This window comes from Bombyx mandarina, chromosome 23 (assembly GCF_030267445.1).
Source record: "Bombyx mandarina strain Sakado chromosome 23, ASM3026744v2".
Classification (NCBI taxonomy): domain Eukaryota; kingdom Metazoa; phylum Arthropoda; class Insecta; order Lepidoptera; family Bombycidae; genus Bombyx; species Bombyx mandarina.
Window position 1 is genome coordinate 18,280,930 of NC_143229.1, and position 19,592 is coordinate 18,300,521.

The 19,592-nt window shown below is 41.9% G+C and overlaps 2 protein-coding genes across 14 annotated transcripts in view; one reads left to right on the forward strand and one right to left on the reverse strand.

Moving 5' to 3' along the window:
- Nucleotides 1-19,592, reverse strand: part of LOC114244176 (uncharacterized) — a 223,716-nt gene that overhangs the window by 141,983 nt on the left and 62,141 nt on the right. The gene's annotated exons all lie outside the window — the stretch shown is intronic.
- Nf1 (neurofibromin 1) overlaps nucleotides 1-19,592 on the forward strand; it is a 79,702-nt gene that overhangs the window by 12,475 nt on the left and 47,635 nt on the right. For 11 of the 12 annotated variants that reach the window (XM_089737250.1, XM_089737257.1, XM_089737251.1 and 8 more), the window contains 11 exons: nucleotides 273-466; nucleotides 781-964; nucleotides 2,010-2,196; nucleotides 3,007-3,051; nucleotides 4,170-4,269; nucleotides 5,213-5,351; nucleotides 6,306-6,414; nucleotides 6,515-6,578; nucleotides 7,419-7,590; nucleotides 10,560-10,702; nucleotides 11,495-11,603. In XM_089737250.1, the coding sequence (XP_089593376.1) occupies nucleotides 273-466; nucleotides 781-964; nucleotides 2,010-2,196; nucleotides 3,007-3,051; nucleotides 4,170-4,269; nucleotides 5,213-5,351; nucleotides 6,306-6,414; nucleotides 6,515-6,578; nucleotides 7,419-7,590; nucleotides 10,560-10,702; nucleotides 11,495-11,603 (1,446 nt within the window). The remainder of the gene's footprint in view (nucleotides 1-272; nucleotides 467-780; nucleotides 965-2,009; nucleotides 2,197-3,006; nucleotides 3,052-4,169; nucleotides 4,270-5,212; nucleotides 5,352-6,305; nucleotides 6,415-6,514; nucleotides 6,579-7,418; nucleotides 7,591-10,559; nucleotides 10,703-11,494; nucleotides 11,604-19,592) is intronic. The other variant, XM_089737256.1, reaches the window with a different exon arrangement.

The following is a 19,592-nucleotide window of genomic DNA, read 5'->3' on the forward strand; positions in this document are numbered from 1 at the left end:
GCGCCATCTAGTCACCATATTACTTAAACTAGGTATATCGAGGAGTGAAAGGCTAATTGGTTTAAGCGATTTTTTTACAACATTACAGGAGAGCCATTCAAAGTTTAAAATTTGGTAACTTCTTCAGCTATTCGAATGGAGTAAACTTAATTGAAGCGCAATTCGAACTGTGATGCTGATATCAAATAAAACGCACCTTTAATTACAAAGATAAATGTCGCGTGTACCAAATAGTGTCAGGAAGGTTTGTAGTGAGGGCGTTCGTGTCGCAGAACCCGGGCCGCTCCAGCCTAGAGATGCAGTCGTCGACGACGGAGCTGATGAACGGGCTGGTGTCGCTGGTGCACCAGGGCGGGCTGGGCGAGGTGTCCGGCGCCGCCATGGACGCGCTGCTGGCGCTGCACCGCCCCGACCGCGTCCTCAACTGGAACCCGGACGCGCCGCTGCATACCTTCTGGGACCACAGGTCCGCATGCCAACTTTTTTTTTATTGCTTGTGTCACTGGTGGTAAGACCTCTTGTGAGTTCGCACGGGTAGGTACCACCACCCCGTCTATTTCTGCCGTGAAGCAGTAATGCGTTTCGGTTTGAAGGGTGGGGCAGCCGTAGTAACTATACTTGAGATCTTAGAACTTATGTCTCAAGGTGGGTAGCGCATTTGCGTTGTACATGTCTATGGACTCCGGTAACCATTTAACATCAGGTGGCCTGTGAGCTTGTCCACCCATCTGAGCACTATAAACACGGATCCTTTGCCGTAAACGACCGTGACGCCGGCAGCTCCCAGGTGCTGTACAACATAAGCCAGAAGCTGATCCAGCGTCAGATCGGCAACTACCGCGAGGTGCTGCGCTGGCTGCGGGACATACTGACCTACCGCAACGAGTTCCTGTCCGCGCACAAGGAGTACGCCAATGTCGGCTCGCACATACCGATATGCAAGCAGGCGCACATCAAACTCGAGGTCAGTACGTGTAGCGCCATCTATCCGCCGCGTTCGTAAACTGTTTTTTGTTTTTTCGAATTTTACGACCCGGTAACGGGACCTTTAAGTCAATTCATATTTTTTTAACTATCTGTTTTGTTTTTATCTATAAAGAGAAATGAGATGAAGTTGATTAATTTGTGATCTTAATGGTTTGGATGAGAAATTAGATTGGAGATGAGATGAAAGACCTCACAACTTATTGGTCTTTAAGTTTATCAGAGCTCTCAGACACAACTACGTGAATGTCCCTAAAATCTTTAAGAGATGAGGTGAAAGTTTCAGCTATAATGCTGTTCTGCTTTACTGCTTCGGGGCCGTGATGCCCAGGGACAGCTGTAACCGCTTTGTTACGAATAGACCGTGGATTAGTCTACCAAGAGACGGAACAAAAATAATTAACACTAAACATACCATAACGGGTTAAATGACCCATTTTGAACTTTTGCATTGAAAATACACATATCATCTTATTGCTTTTGCACATTTGACTTCATGACTTTTTCTTATCAATTAATCTTTTTTTTATAGCTTAGATGGGTGGACAAGCTCACAGCCCACCTGGTCTTAAGTGGTTACTGCAGCCCATAGACATCTACAACGTAAATGCGCCACCCACCTTGAGATAAGTTCTAAGGTCTCAGTATAATTCAACGGCCCTTCAAACCGAAACGCATTACTGCTTCACGGCAGAAATAGGTAGGGCGGTGGTACCTACCCGTGCGGTACTAACTTATGAGCTCGTCCACCCATCTAAGCAATAAAAAAAATATATATATATACTAGCGACCCGCCCTCGCTTCGCTTCGGAAACATTAAAACACACATGAAACCAAAAAAAAAAAAAAAAAATTTAAAAAAAGTAGCCTATGTTCATCAGGGACAATGTCGGCTTCTAATGGAAAAATAATTTTTCAAATCGGTCCAGTAGTTTCGGAGCCTATTCGAAACAAACAAACAAACAAATCTTTCCTCTTTATAATATTAGTATAGAAGTATAGATACCCAAGAGAGCGATGTCCAGGTGGTGTTCTTCATGTGCCTGTGGTCGATCGACACGGACGTGGTGCTGGTGGCCATGTCGTGCTTCGCGCTGCTGTGCCAGGAGGCGGACATCCGCTGCGGGGCCGACGAGCTGACGGCGCACTCGCTGCTGCCCAACTACTCCGTGTTCCAGGAGATAGCGCACACCTCCTCCGTCCTCACCACCGGTAAGGAGAACCTTGAGAGTTACCAAACAGCCCATTTTCCACTTCACCGTTCCATCACTACTGAAGATCGCGACCACATGTGACTTTCCTCCATAGTGTTCGGTCATGGATGGCACGGATTACATGCCACCAACCGGTCCCTTGACCAGATCTGACCATCCGGCTGGTGTTCTGCCCACGGCGCGCTTGCCTTCTATGCGACCCGAAATTATGAGCTTCCCTAATTCATGTCTGGGAGAACGCGTTATCTGTCCGAAGAAGCTCATAACACGTTCTTGGCAGGTGGCAAATAACCTTTCTTCGGATGTTTAGCTCTATTAAAATGGACTCGTTAGTTCTCATGGCAGTCCATAGTATTGAGAGCGTCCTCCGCCACATCCATATTTTAAAGTTATCCATCTTTTTGCCATCGCGGCTTTTCTGGCACTGTCTCTGATCCGTAGAGGAATCTGAATAATAACAGACCATTTCAATCTGCCTAACAAGACAGCTGTCGTTATTGTTGTGGCTACACCGAGAATGAGGTCTCTGAACACTTGAGGTTACGCTCGCGCGGAGTAGCCCGCGCTGCTGTCCGCGGACTCTAGCGCGCTTGTCTAGTGATACTCTGACGTGAGGTCAAGAACGACTTCCATGGTAAAGGTATACCGTCGTGTAATGAAAAGCAAATCGACAGAAAAGAACCCGCCGACAATCAACAGAAAAACAGTCACCCAAAACTTTCACTCATTGACCTCAGACTAATATAATCCTTGGAAATTAAACAAACAATATTTTTTAATTTAACTTTGATGTTACGAACACACGCAGCCAATCAGGATATAGGAAAAGGATGCTACTATAAAAACATACACAGTAAGTATTATTCGATATCTTGTTCAGCTATTACAATAATGCACCGACCACACCCAGGCTCCGGTCCCCGGGGACCGAAGTCTCTAACTGAGGAGGGCGGACTGTGCAGTCTCTATAACGAACTCTATGTCATAGACAACTGTATAGGACACGACATAGAGTCCTCCCCCCTCCGCCGGGTCGGTGTCATCACTCGTTCGACGGACTGTACTAACGTTGTCCAGAGTCCTTCCCCCTTTCACCGTGCTGGTGTCATCACTCATCGGACGGACTGTACTAACGTTGTAGATTGTTGCAAACAGGGCTTGAATGTAACAAGCTTTTAATTCCTGGAACGCCGTGACGTCTTTTCTTTGATTAGTTTAATATTGTTACGCCGGTAAGAATAACGCCATCTATCGCCGAATATCTGAAACGATCACATCAAAAGATCTAGTAACATCTAGAACGTTCGAGAAGTACAACGCCATCTATTGTCAGATAGCGGAACACACATCGAAAATACTCGACTTGTGAGAAATGTTCTCGATAATTCTAGGGATGTCGTTTGAAAACGTTTCAGAGATGGCACGCGGTCAGTCAATAATCGGAACTACTCGAAGCGAAACAGCGAATGGATCGCCTGAAGCGAAGCGGAAGAAGTGAATTAAGAATTTTAAAGTGTTCTAAGTGCTAATACAGTATTAATTGGCATTCGGTAGAATTTTATTTATCCCGAACCACAGCGCGTAACAATAGTTAACACGTTGACTCCCTTGTAGGTCACCGGTGCCCTACACGGCGCACTGAAGTAATTATGTCGATTTCTGTTACTAAAACGCCTTGATTGCCTAACTTTATCTTTTTTTGTTTGTTAATGTACGTTTTAGTCTTTTAGAAATAGATTCGTTTCCAATATCTTCGGATTCGTCTTTCCTGGAGCCTTTTAGATATTTGACTTAGTAAGATGATCGAAGAGAGAAATCGACACAATTACTTCTTCAGTGAGCCGTGTAGGGCACCGATGATCTACATGCCAGTTAAAATCTACATTACGTAAAATCTATATGTGGTTGCGAGCCTGAGGGGAATCTTATTGCGTGTGCTGTCGGTCTATATCTTGTATATGTACGCGACAGGTTCGGCGGCTCTGCAGAAGCGCATAATGGCGTTGCTGAGGAAAATCGAGCACTGCGTCAACGGGGTCCAGCCGGTCTGGGAGGAGACCTTCAGATGTTGGTACGTAGAATAACTCAGTGACGTGTGGAACGCAATAATTCACTTTTCACACTACCTGAGCTGAAAGCGACAGAGCTCTAAATCTCAGCCTTATGCTTTTAAAATTCGATTAAAATCTATACCGTTAAAGATGCTTCGCATTCCGGTCTTTTCTTTGTCGGTCTGATGCTTGGCATAACATGGACAATTCTAGTATAGTATATATTTCTTCTTCTCAGTCGTACACTCCTGGCGGAGTAGTCGTGGTTACGTATGTCTTAATGCTTGTTTGCGGCTTTTGAGAGACTTCTCCATCTCTCTCTATTTGTAGCGTTCCGTGTATATTCAGTAAGGGAACACTTCGTAGATGACTTAATCAAGTCTGTCCACCTTGTGGATGATCGGCCGCGAGAGCGTTGACCGTCTGCTCTTCCTTATAGTATATATAATGCCTTTCAAATAAGAATGTGCATGGACCTGCGCCATATAGTGACGTCATAGCTGTCAAATCGAAAAATATAGGTAGTCAGTAAAAAAAAAGTAGAAATTTTTAAATATTAATTTATAATCCAAATCTTCGAGTTTGCCGAATATATATATATATATATATATATATTATAGGGCCCGACAGTGTTGCAGCCTTGATTTTGAAATAGGTGTTTTTTATATATTCCAAATTCATGTTTAATTTATCTCGACATACGACTCAACATATCAAGAAAATTGTATAGGTGTGTATGGTTCATTAAAACAAACATATTAATAGTCTTCATAATTAGGCCAAAAATTCATTAAAAAGTAGATGATAGTTTTTTTTTTGTTGCTGTCCATACTTTTTTATCGAACTTTGACAGATCAAGGTCATTGACGTGCACATTCTTATTTGCAATACATAACTCGTCTATCAGAGACACGTGTAAACTCTTCCGCCCAATAATATTTAATCCTAATTATCCTGTCGCAGGGACTCCCTCTGTAAGCTCTTGCAGAAGTTCCCCAAAGGTCAAGGCGAGAAGCTGGACGACTGTCAGATGGAGGCCCTCCACAGGACGGCCGTGAAGCGAAGAGTCTCCAATCACAGCAGCAGCGAACATGACTTCGAGGTAATTTGTTTAAGGCTTCAAATATATTAATCAGATCTCGACCATACCTTGAGACATAAGTTGAACACCGGTCCCACCGTTCAAACTGGATCGCGTGACTTCGCGGCAGAAGTGGCCAGCCAATGAACAGTTGAAGAGATTAATGATGACATTAGTATAAAAGAACATCTTATGGATGGTGCTCGCCCGGTTACGCTGACATAACCCTCTAAGGTTACCCGGGTTAGGTAGGGCTCTTCAAACGAGGCTTGTGGGGAGTATTCGACGGCAGACAGCGGCTTGGCTCTGCCCCTGTCATTGCTGACGTCCATGGGCGACGGTAACCACTTACCATCAGGTGGGCCGTATGCTCGTGTGCCTGTAAAGGCAATAAAAAATCTCGCAATCTGTATTCAAAAACATTTTTTTTCATAACCTTTTTTCTGAATTTTCGGATACGTTATTTATGTAAACTGTTAATTAATTCTCCGACTCACAATGGGTTCTGGTAACCAATTAACACCAGGTGAGCTGTGAGCTCGTCTACCCATCTATGCAATGAAAATAAAATAAAAATAATGACTCCGAAAATAGATCAATGGTAATGTTACGCGCTGGGGTTCGGGATAAACAAAAAAATTATATCGAAGTACAAATTAACACTCACACATTAATTCACTTCTTCCGCTTCGCTTCGTTCCGATTACTAACGAATTGCGTGCCATCTCTGCAACGCTTTTATAGTCGAGATGACATCCCTAGAATTATCGAGAACATTCCTCATAAGTCGAGTATTTTCGATGTGTGTTTCCGCTATCTGAGAATAGATGGCGTTGTACTTCTCGAGCGTTCTAGATGTCACTAGATCCTTCGATATTCGTTTCGGCTATTCGGCGATAGATGGCGTTACTCTTACCGGCGGCGTAACAGTAATATTGAACTTCCATACGATAAGTTGTTGTTTGCTCGTCCCAGATGCAGATACAGGAGTGGGCGAACATAACGTCGTTCCTGTGCGCGCTGGGCGGAGTCTGTCTGCAGAAGAGGCCGGCGCCCCCCACCTGGTCCATAGTGCACGGCCACGGTGAGGACCAGGGACCACTCAACTCCGACGTGGACTCGCTTGTAGACTTTTTTTCTTACTAATGTGCAGAACACTACCTTCAATCCCTAATACCTTTCAGATTCAAGGAAATACACAGTGCTCGCCAACAGCTCACAGGAAGTCCAGTACTGTCCCGTGACGCAGTAAGTGTTCATACAGCTTCCAGTCTAGTCTATCTAGGTCCTACCACCAGTAATTACGCAATTTAGTCAACTAGCGGTAGGACGGTTTGTGAGTCCGCACGGGTACGTACCACTACCCTGCCTATTTCTGCCGTGAAGCAGTAATGCGGTTCAATTTGAAGGGTGGGGCAGCCGTTGTACTATACTGAGAACTTATATCTCAAGGTGAGTGGGGCATTTACTTTGAAAATGTCTATGGGCTCCAGTAACCACTTAACACCGGGTGGGCCCGAAGCTCGTCCATCCATCTAAGTAATAACAAAAATAAATAAAAAACACTGGCTAGAGCAAGAGCATTGCTTCGCAGAATCTACCACCGGATCGGAAACGCGACCCACTGAGAAGATCCGGCGAGAAACTCAGTGGGCTGTGTCTATGGGTTAAGGTCTTAAGGGCGGTGACCGGTGCTTGAGCTACCTAAGAGCACCGTTCGTGGATCGGGAGGATCCGTAATGACGTGTTTTGGGCGACGTCGATTGTTTACCATTCGGTCTACAGGATCGGATATGTAGTTTCCAGTGGCCACGACAAGAGGGTTCTCATGTCGTGCCGCCTTCTCAAAGCGGCGCAATGATGTCGATTGTAGATACTTACTGACAGAGTCGAGCTCTAGGTCATCGTGGAGATCCACGTTTCTCTAGAACCATGTTGCTCCGACGGCTATCCTGCAGAATCGGGATTGAATAACCTGAAAGGGCTTCATGTTGGTGCGGGCCGCGTGAGCGAACACTACGCTTGCACACGTCATGACGGGGCGAAGCCGAGCACCGTTAAACTTACCATGCATTCCACACATCCCAGGTTTATAGGGCAGCTTCTGCGCTTGCTGCTCTGCGGTAACGATCGCTTCGGGCAGCAGATCCAGAACCACGTGAAGGAGGTGGTCGGCAGGGAGATGTCGCCGCAGCTCTACCCCATACTCTTCGATCAGATCAAGGCCATCATCGACAAGTTCTTCGACCAGTACCAACAGGTCGGTCTATATAAACTTCTAAACGTACTTATCGTTATCTATACTAATACTTTTTTACTAATACTTTGTTTGTTTGTATTGAATAAGCTCCGAAACTACTGAATCGATTTGAAAAATTCGTTCACTGTTTGGAAACTCCACTATTCCCGAGTGACATAGGCTATAATCTTTTTTTGAAAAAATTATGAATCCTTAATAAATTCCAATAATGTAACCATAGGTGTAAAAAAAATACCGAAAATATTCTTTACGTCGCGTGCCCTGCGAAAACTACTGATGGTAGAATAAAATAATGTACTACGACTTTGTAGAATTTTCTTTTAAAAAACAAAACAACGTGAAATACTTGAAAAAATAATTTGAAAAATACAAAATTCAAATTCAAAATCATTTATTTCAACTTAGATGTCAGTATAACACACTTGTTGAATGTCAAAATATTAATAACAATGTTAATTCTACTACCGGTTCCAAAAAAAGCCACAGTCCTGAGAAGAACCGGCGAAACAAACTCAGCGGGCTCTTTTTTTTTCATTTTTCTCAAAAAAAATTTATTTTTTAAAAGTAAAAATATTTACATTAAACGAAGAAACAAGTCAAAAAATACAATTAAAAAATTTTTATGAAAAAGCCAGGAGCGAACGCCTCATTCCCACGTAGTGCCATCTAGTAAATAATCCTTAACTTTATAATATGCCTTGTTGCACAAACGTTCCTTGACAGTTTTCTTAAATCTATGAACAGCTAGTAATTGGATCTTGTTGAAAATCTGTACAGCCATCCCCTAAAAGAGTTGTTCCTAGTGTTCACATTATGCAAATCGCAGACTCTGGGGAATTCTTCAATGTTTTTACGCACGTACAATAAATTTTCAAAAATGTATTGGGACGCTAAAGTTAGAATTTTGATTTCCTTAAACTTGTCCCTCAGGGATTCCCTCGGGTGCATATTATAAATAGCACGAATAGCCCTCTTCTGCAGGATGAAAATCGTTTCGACATCGGCAGCATTGCCCCATAGCAAAATGCCATAGGACATAACACTATGAAAATAACTGAAATAATCCAGACGTGCCGTATCTTCATTAGTATACGTTCGTATTTTTTTTACCGCAAACGCTGCAGAACTAAGTCTACTCGATAACTTGCATATGTGAGCCCCACTGCAGCTTGGAATCAACTGTTATACCAACAAAAATTGTCGAATCCACAAGTTCCAGTATCTCCACTTACAGTAACAGTCCTTAGTGTCAACTTGTCTAACATTAGGTGTGGTAAATTTTATACATTTTGTTTTTTTGTTATTTAATAACAGATTAACACTAAACCAATGTACCGCGCGCGAGATAGCGTCATTCACATCCTCATAATCTTCCAATTGTCGTTTAATTTTAAACAATAAGGATGTATCGTCAGCGAATAATACGACCTCGTGACGGGTTTCAATAAACTTTGGTAAATCATTGATATACACAAGAAATAGGAAGGGACCCAATATGGAACCCTGAGGAACACTCATATTAAGTAAGACACCGGAAGATCTAATGAAACGCCCCTAATACCATAATTTGTGAACTTAAAGTTAACACTGCATTTATCAACATGATCTTGCAGTAATGATTCGGCGACGGTAGGAGATGAAATTAAAGATTTTGTAGTAGAAGCTGGGATATCAGCAAAATAGCGCTCAAAGGCACTGGCCACTTATTTTTATTTTTACTTATTTTTATTTTTTATACTTATTTTTATGAATAATGATAATGTGGAGTGAAATGAAATGAAATGAAGATGATTTATTTGAGACATTAATTAACTGGGATGAAACTAAAGGAAAATAGATGATATTGGATGAAAAAGAATATCAGTAAAATGGTGGTCATTTAGTAAATGCGTAAGTATGTATACCACAGTATATATACCAAAATATTTTTAATTTTGTATGTCTGTGGGCTGTCTGTTTGTTTGTTTCGGCTAATCTCTGGAACGACTGGACCGATTTTGATGAGACTTTCACTGATGGGTAGCTGATGATATAAGGAGTAACTTTGGCTTGGTACTTTTATTAGACTAGCCTTGTCCCGCGGCGTCACCCGCGGTACGTCAATAACCGCGGGTAACATCGCGGGGCTCAGTTATCAATAATAAAATGTAATGTTTCCAAAGCGAAGCGAGGGCGGGTCGCTAGTTTTAAATAAGACTTTTAATATTGGTAAAACTTTCACCGAAGTACAAATTATAACTCTATTAAACATTTTCTCAAGGTACACTTCACAATTCGCTTCTTCCGTTTCGCTTCGAGTAGAATCGATTACTGCCTGCTTTCATGTCGTTTCTGCAACGTTTTTACAGTCGACACAATTATCGAGAACGTTCCCTATTGTACTAGTTGTTTCGATAAACGTTTTTGCTCTTCGATGACAGATGGCGTATACACTATAAATTCATAGCGTTTCCCTTTTCTCTTTGTATCTTATTGTTTGTTAAATTGGGAACGAATGCAGACGGGCGCGTTACACCATAGATAACCACAATTTTTTATTAATTGGACGTGTGCACAATCGCCACAATCTATCAGCCCACCTGATCTCAACTGGTTATCAGTCCCCATAGACATAACGCACCGTCAACCTTGAGACGTGAGGTCTGAATTTTGATTGCATAACTAATTGTCCCACCCTTCGAATTGGAACGCGGAGCTAATTCGCGCCAGAAATAAGCTTATGAGGCCTATTCATGCGTAGTGCCTACTAAGAGCTGATATATGAATTGGATTTACTACAAGTTGAAGAGTGGCCTTGTATCTTTTGTAGGCAGCCGATTGTCTCTGCCGCTGGCATTGCTGAAGTCCATGGGCGATGGTAACCACTCATCATCAGGCCGTATGCTCGTCTGCCTACAAGGGCAATAAAAAAAAAAAGATCGGTCCTCTGCAGCCGATTTCGATTGACTGGGCTCATTCGTTCCGCGCAGGTCATGCTCACGGACATCAACACGCAATTCGTGGAGCACACTATATTTATAATGAAAAGTATATTGGACAACAAGAGGAGCGGTCAGCCGACGGAGCACCTCAGCACTACGTCCATCGAAGGGCTGATGCTGGCCATCGTTCGGTGAGAGCTCAGGACGCGTCGTCACAATTTTACACAACAACAGCCTCCAAACCGAAATCCCTGTTCACCTGTCTATAGAATAAAAAATAAAATTAACATTGCTTGTTTCTTACATTTTTTTTATGGCTTAGATGAGTGAACTCACGGCCTGCCTGGTGTTAAGTGGTTACTGGAGCCCATAGACATCTACAACGTAAATGCCGCCACCCACATTGAGATATGAGTTCGAAAGTCTCACTTTAACAGTACATCGGTTGCCCCACCATTAAAACCGAAACCCCTTTGCTGCTTCACGACAGAAATAGGCAATGGTGGTACCTACCCGTGCGGACTCACAAGACGCCTTACCACCAGATTAGATGTTTAATAATAGTTTCCTAATTTGGTCTATATATTCTAAAAAGAAATGTTGCACGTGTAATTTGGTGCACGTGAAAGAAGTGAAACTTCTTTTGCGGCGTGTAGTATTGTGATTTTCTTAATTTTTCATCCTTGAATCTAAATTCTCTTGTATTAGGGAATGCTGAGTATAAGAAAAACGACCTAGATCGCTTTGCCCCTTCCTTTTCTTCTCTTCTTCCTGTCTATTTTCTCACTTTCGCTTTTCCTAAATTGTATCTTCTCTCTCTCTCTCTAGCCGCAACGAATCTGTCGCGAGTTAAATTTTACTCTCGACGCGTCTAAAGAAGTTTCACTTTGAAATAATATTTATATCCAAAACTTATTACAATAATCAGTGCGCTCATCGTGGAACTAATACATCTCCATGCCTACGTCTGGTTACTTGTACAGGTACGTTCGTCACTTGGACATGACGGTGTTGTCTGTTCACATCAAGACGAAGTTGTGTCAAGTTGTCGAGGCCATGATGAGGAGACGAGACGATCTGGCCTTCAGACAGGTACGGTGCTCTTAATGCAATTGTTCATAGAAAATAGACGGTAGTTTGTTACAGTATTCAAACGTATAACAGTCGTTATGAACCACGAGAACTCTAAGTATTCGAAACTATGGAAATGTCAGTAACTGAAATATAATCTTAATATATTATTATCGACCAAAAGTGAGGTAGGTAGTAAAAAAATAAAAAAGGAAAGAAATTACACAGAACTGGCCTAATTATATTTCACTGAATTAACCAAAACTTCTAACAAAATGATTTCAATCTACTACTATCGAAAACTGTTAAAATTATACAATAAGGCCGTTTTCCAATTACAGCACAAGAGCGCATTATGCGGCATAATGCTCAACTAAGCTTCAGCGTAATTCGGCATTGAGCGTCACTGAGTCGCATTATGCTCCTTAATTGGAAAACTACCATTAAGTAATGGTTAGCTTAGTTGAGCATTATGCCGCATAATGCGCTCTTGTACTGTAATTGGAAAACGGCCTACATGTCAATAATCAACATGTTTCAACAAGAATCGCACGCACGAATGCCACGCACAAAAAAAGGGGCGAAGGCGCCGCGAGGAATCGTTTTTATAGTTTAGCGCTGGCTCTCGGTCGGGGGTTGCCTGGACTCGGTAATAATATATAAATTACGTGTCACATGTCTGTCCGCGATGGACACTTAACTACGAACTGAAACGATTTTAACTTTTTTTTTAAAAAGGGTGTATTGTTCCAGCTTGGGCCATATGAGGGTTTTTATTTCGATTAACGGTCGCAATATAGTGGGAAAAACTCTTTACAAATTTTCCACCACGGCGGTGCGCTGGTTCAATATTTTTGAAGGAAGTTTTGCGGGGGCGAGTATCGCTAAAGATGCACAAAAGAGGGGAAGGCCGAGGCTAGGCTATGAGGAGTAGACGTACCTGCCAACCCGTCGCTAGCTTCTTCCAGGCTGCAGAATTCGACGCCACTGCTGGACGACGCGTAATGGCGGCGCCTTGACACGGCACTCTTCTAAATTATTGTCTATAAAACTTGTATATCACTCGCGCAACGACGAATATGGTCGTCAATAAGAGTTTGTATAATAGAGATTAATATGAGTCCATGAAAATATTTATATGAAAAAATAAGCGGCGTGTGCGTGTACAGCGCGTGCGGTGCGGTCGGCGATAGTCTTCTTTTTTATTTTTGACATTTGCTTCTTATGTTTCTTTTTTATAAGTGGCCATGCGAGAGGTTTTATGTCTACTCTCATTAAAAAAGAACCATCCCCCCGGCCTTTAGGAGATGTAGCTCCTAAACAATGAGAGAGAAGTACATAAATGTAGCGATTATGGGTGAACTAGAGAGCGGGTGGAATCAGGGTAGTGCGGTGGTACATAATAAGTACAAGTAATAAGTATAAATGGTACTTAATGAGTGCAGGATATGAAGTATTAAGTAAAAAGAATGAAATAAAAATAAATTAAAAATAAAAATGAGAAAATAGGTTATTGGGAAGGTAAAACACAAAGTTTTACTACAGGTCGAAGATAGGTGCCGTTTTGTGTGCGCACTCTGACTACTCTAACGACCCCGTCCGAGGCAGGCATTATTTCTTCAATTATGCCCATTGGCCATTGTAAAGGCGGTGAGTTTTCTGTTTTAAGAAGGACAACAGTACCTTTAGTCACCGGATTAGATTTGGTGTTCCATTTAGCGCGCGTTTGAAGCGTGTTTAGGTACTCACGCCTCCAGCGATTCCAGAATCTCTGAACAATGTCATCGACAAGTCGTTTATTGCGAACTAAATCTACCGAATCTAAACGCGGATCAGAATGAAAGGAGTCTAACGGTCCGAGAGTTAAAAAATGCGAAGGCGTTAAAGGTTCCGGTTCTCCGGGATGAGAATTTAATTGTGCAATTAACGGACGACTATTTAAAATCATTTCGACCTGGGTAACGACGGTGAGCAAAATTTCCTGGGGTCCAGCGTAGTCAACGCCACTCCAAAAAAAAAGGTTTGACGGCTTCGTTGACTCGACAAGCGGGCAGATCAGCCATATAAGGCGTCTCTGTGCGGGGGGCAGCTTTGAAACATCTGTTACAAAGACGAAAGCGTTGTTTTACGGTACTGCGACCGGAAATGATCCAAAATTTTTGTCTGAGAAGTGATAACAGTAAGTTCGGACCAGCGTGTAGGTATTTGCGGTGATGATAATCAATAATCAGCTTGACAATGTGATCCTTTTTGGGAAGCAAGATCGGATGCTTACTGTCAAACTCAAGCGAGGAGTTTTTTAAGCGGCCTCCAACGCGGAGAATGTCGTTTTTCAAAAACGGAGAAAGTGGAAGCAAAGACCTCGAAACTCGATGACCCTTGGAGAGCGCATCGATGTCGTTTTGAAAGTAATGCTGTTGAAGCGCTTTTACGACAGCAGTCTCAGCAAACTGTAGATGTGCAAGTTGCATTCGGTCCGAGCGAGGAAGCTTACCCAAGAAACGATATATATATACCACAATGCGGAGTAGCTTAGACCAAGAAGAGACGCGCTTGGCCAGCGTACAGAGAAAGGGTTCGGTCTCATCTGTAGTGATGAAGACATTCGATTGTTTTTTGAGCTCTAATATCTTTGCATCTTGTGCGGGATCAAACGTGAAGCGGTTGATGGGCCATGTGTGGACGTCATCACGAGCCCATGTGGGGCCATGGAGCCACAGCGGGTGATTCAATAATTGAGCGGGTGTGAGACCACGACTCAAGCAGTCGCTAGGATTCTGTGTACCTTCACAATGGTAGAAGTACTTGGGATCAAGGTTGTTCTGTATTTGTGCGATGCGGTTCGCAACGAAAGTATCGAAGCGATGCGGAGACGAGTGTACCCAATGGAGGGCCACTGTCGAATCAGTAAACGCGAAAATTTCGTCTACATGACAGCGGGGAGAAACAGTATCGATAACAAATCGAAACAGTTTCGATAATAATACTACAGCACAAAGCTCTAAGCGGGCTAAGGTAACAACCTTGAGCGGGGCGACCTTGCTCTTGGCACCAATTAAATTGACTTCATTTGGTCCGGAAGCCGGTTGTACACAAATATACACAGAAGCACCCATCGCTTTTTCAGAAGCGTCCGCAAATCCCAGTAATATGACACGGGACTCGGGCACGATGCCTACGAAGCGAGGTATTTTAAAGTCTTGCAGAGCGGGGAGTTCACTAAGAAAGCGTTTCCATGCAGCATGATGTCGCAAGATGTCGCTTGGGGGCTCTGCATCCCAATCAATCTGAGCTACCCAGAGAGCTTTTATTAACAATTTTGCGTGTAAAATGACAGGGGCACAAAATCCGTTTATGTCCCACAGTTTAGCGATTGTGGAAAGCATAAGGCGCTTTGTACATTTTGCTTGCGGGTTGAATTTAATAGCGATTGAAAATTCATCCTCGATCGGTGACCAAATTAGACCTAGGAGCTTCATATTATCCTCCTTGTCGAATTCAATTTTTGAAGATAAGCGGTTGGCTTGCGGAATCGATTTTAACACCTCGGGCGAGTTGCTAACGAATTTAACTAAGTCGAAACCACCACGTTTGAATAGTTCGATTAAATCATGAGCCAACTGAATTCCATTCTCGGGCGTATCTACCGAAACTCCTAGATCATCCATATAAAGATGATCACTAGCGATTTCTGAAGCGATCGGGAAATCAGTTTCATCGCGGGCGAGACGCTTAACTGTCTTCATAGCAAGGTACGGCGAGCACCGTAGACCAAAACAAACACGATTAAAATGATACATTTTCGCGGTATCATCTTCGTCAAATTTGTATAATATATTCAAAAAGCGGCGGTCTTCCTCACGAATGCCTATAGCCAAAAACATTTGTTTGATGTCGGCGGTTAAAGCAATCGGAAATAGTCTGAATTTTAAAATAATCGCGGTTAGGTCTGCTTGCAAATTAGGACCGGAATGTAAACAATCGTTCAATGAAACGTTTGTATCTATGCATCGTGCAGTTGCGTTCAGTACAATGCGGAGCGGTTTGTCTTCTCGGCTTATACCGTGGTGAGGGATGACGTAATAATTTGTATCAGTAAGAGCGGGTGCGGGTGAAATGATGCTCCGTTCGAGATAGTCTCTCATCGCGGCATCGTATTCAGTTTTTAAAGCGATATTTGTCTTAAATCTGCGTTCGAGTGACGACAGACAGCGACGTGCGGTTGTAAGAGAATCGCCCAGAGCGGTAGGCGACCTCAAGAAAGGCAAAGCGGTGACGTAGCGTCCAGTTGTGTTATCGCGGTATGTATTTAAATCATAAAAATCCTCACATTCCTGTTCGGCTTTAGACATGTGTGTTTTAGTCGGAACTGACTCCAACTCCCAGAACTTTGAGACTAAAGTTTCGATCGAGTCGTTACTCGACGATAAAAAGGCGTGATCGTTATCACAAGGCGCGGTATTATTATGACAAGGGAGCGAAGCGATCGACCCTAAGAGTATGTATCCAAATGCGGTTTCCAATAAATCAGGTTTTCCAGGCGGACCTAACAACTTTGTAGGTCTTAGGATCTGCATGAATACTTCGGCGCCAAGCAGAATGTCTATTTCAGCGGGTTTATTAAAGTGCGGGTCCGCGAGCTGTATATTATTATTACATATGTAATTAAGAGACGAAATGTCAAATTCACAACTCGGCAAGTTACTCGAAATATTTTTAAGAACGAGTGGGTTTATGCGTAAACAAAAGTTTGCATCGTACCTAGACAGTAACGTTACATCGGTAGTTCCGATTATAGTTTGAGAGCTAGTTCCTATTCCATTTACTGATCGTTCGGAATTGTCGTGGAAGATACGAAGGCCTAAATGTTTACAAGCTTGGCGGGTAACAAAATGGTTTTGCGATCCATTATCAATCAAAATTCTAATTTGAGCAAGAGTTCCGTCACTTCTTTTCACATCAGCAAGAACGGTGCCAAGTAAAACATTGTTAGTTTTTCGCGTGTTATTTGAGTTAGCACTCATACTACAAAATGGAGCGTTATTATCAACAGGCTTGTTAGAAATCGAACTTGAAGACGCGGTAGATTTCTGACCAATGACTACTGGACTATGCGTATTGTTATCAATGCGGCGATGTAAGTACTGAGGCGGCTGTACCGGCGGCAATGCAACAGCTGATGCTTTCTCAGCGAAGCAAAGAGTCGTATGATGTAGCTTTTTACAATTAGCGCATCTATTCTCAGATTTACAAGTATTTGTGTTATGTTGTAAACTTAGACAGTTGATACAAGCACGTATCTTTTTAATATAATCATAACGTTCACGCGGGGTAAGCGATTTAAATTTCGGGCAGGAATATAGGTGGTTATGATTAGAGTCACTGCACAACTGACATGCAGTGTTGTTTACGACGAATGATCGTGAGCTATTTTTATTTGCGTTGTTGTGCATAGGCTTCGTTGAAGTACTTGCGCTGTTCAGGTTGTTATTACCTGTCCGATTTAAAACTTTTATACGATCACGAACAAATGAAATTAAATCCTGATAAGTAGGTATGTCTTTATCACAATTATTCATCTCAAAAAGACGTGCGGTTTCTGTATCTAAGCGGTGTAATAAAGTGTAGGACATGACGAAGTCACATAAGTTAAGTATTTGTAAATTATTAAGAGCGAGGTATGAGTTTGAAAATTGATCGACAAGATTTTCTAAATTTTCAGCAGTGACTGATGAAATCGGTTTTAAAGAAAATATTTGATTCAGATAAGTACCTGCTAGGTTCCTTTTGTCTTCATATTTTGACACCAGCGCTTTGTAAATAGTTTCGTAATTCTCAGCGCATGGAATGAAACCGGCATAAACATTTTTAGCTTTGTCTTTTAATTTACTAGCGAGATAAAACATTTTTTCAGTGAGAGAAAGAGATGAGTTCAAATGTACAGCGTTTTTAAAAGTTGCGAAAAATAACGGCCAATCTTTAGGGTTCCCATCGAATTCGGGAATTTCAATGCGAGCTAATTTAACACCTTGCCAACAGTCGTCATTTCTTTTGACAGACATGGTGGGTTTTGATTCTAACTGCGAACGTTTACGTTTGATACGACAATATAAATCTTCAAAAGCGAGCCACTTATTGAAGTCTGGCTTAGAATCTGTGTCGATTTTTAATATTAATTGATTTATGTCCTTGAGACATTGTTGGAAATTAATGCGTGTCTCATCGATTGTTTCTACCGAACAAAGAAAGTTTTCTAATGTTTCAGGATCATTTAAATTACTGCGAGATAAATCGTAAATACGTTGTATGTGTTCGAAATAGACTTGTCGTTGACATTCTAGAATTGTCAATTTTTGTTCAGCCGAAGACATTGTTGCGGATTGCGTAAGTAAAGGTCAATGACCTGTCAAAAATAATGGAATATGATGAAATGCGGTGCGAATAAAATATCAAAATATATAATAAAGCGTGTTTAATAATAAGCGTAATAAGCGGTGATCAGCGATGATTAAAATGTAATCCGGGGACGAAGGACCAATAATAGTGGGAAAAACTCTTTACAAATTTTCCACCACGGCGGTGCGCTGGTTCAATATTTTTGAAGGAAGTTTTGCGGGGGCGAGTATCGCTAAAGATGCACAAAAGAGGGGAAGGCCGAGGCTAGGCTATGAGGAGTAGACGTACCTGCCAACCCGTCGCTAGCTTCTTCCAGGCTGCAGAATTCGACGCCACTGCTGGACGACGCGTAATGGCGGCGCCTTGACACGGCACTCTTCTAAATTATTGTCTATAAAACTTGTATATCACTCGCGCAACGACGAATATGGTCGTCAATAAGAGTTTGTATAATAGAGATTAATATGAGTCCATGAAAATATTTATATGAAAAAATAAGCGGCGTGTGCGTGTACAGCGCGTGCGGTGCGGTCGGCGATAGTCTTCTTTTTTATTTTTGACATTTGCTTCTTATGTTTCTTTTTTATAAGTGGCCATGCGAGAGGTTTTATGTCTACTCTCATTAAAAAAGAACCACAATATTTATTAATTAACAATAAAAATTAAATGATTTTTTATGTTGATTAATGTTATTAATTGTAAGTTTCATAAGTCTAAAACAGATGGCGCTTTAAATCAGTTTTTACAGACAATTGTAATACTGTCTGACATTAATATCTCATAGATGGCGCTGTGTTAAAAACACCAACGTTTCACATAAGCAACGATTTAATGGCATAAACACCACGTGTTATTTAGAAACAAAAACCTTAGCCACAGCAGCGTGTGGCCGGGTCTGCTAGTGATAATATATAATGCCAATAATGTAGTGTCTCAATAATATGGTGTCAATAATTTAGTGAAAATAATCTGTATATATGTAAGAGAATGATACCCCGCCCCGCTTAGCTTACTATGCAGTTATTTTGCATATAGTAATGAGCAGCATACGTTAATCAGTCAGTGGTCAACGTGCAGCGATCCACCGCGGTCGCTGACGCGAATAAACATGTAATCATACTCAGTGTTTTATTGACCGCTCCGATGAGGTTTATGGAGGACAACACGCAACAAACAACCAATGCACACGCCTCCTCCTCCTTCATCTCCCAATAAACCTCACATATATATAAAAATGAATTGCTGTTCGTTAGTCTCGCTAAAACTCGAGAACGGCTGGACAGATTTGGCTAATTTTGGTCTTGAATTATTTGTGGAAGTCCAGGAAAGGTTTAAAAGGTAAATAAATATGAAAATGCTCGGAATTAAATAAAAATAACATTTTTTTTCCTTTGATGTGTCCCCCGTCGGTCTTTTATTTATCGATTGAGGCACTACGAAGTATGCCGGGTCAGCTAGTATAAAAAAAAAAAAAAACGAGGGGTGAAAGGCTATTTGGTTCAAGCGACAGTTAGGTTTATTTGTTATCAGCATCAACAGTTAGGGGTTTTTAATTGAAATTCAATTAAGCTTACTCCATTCAAATAGCTGAAGAAGTCTTTTTTTGTATGTTAG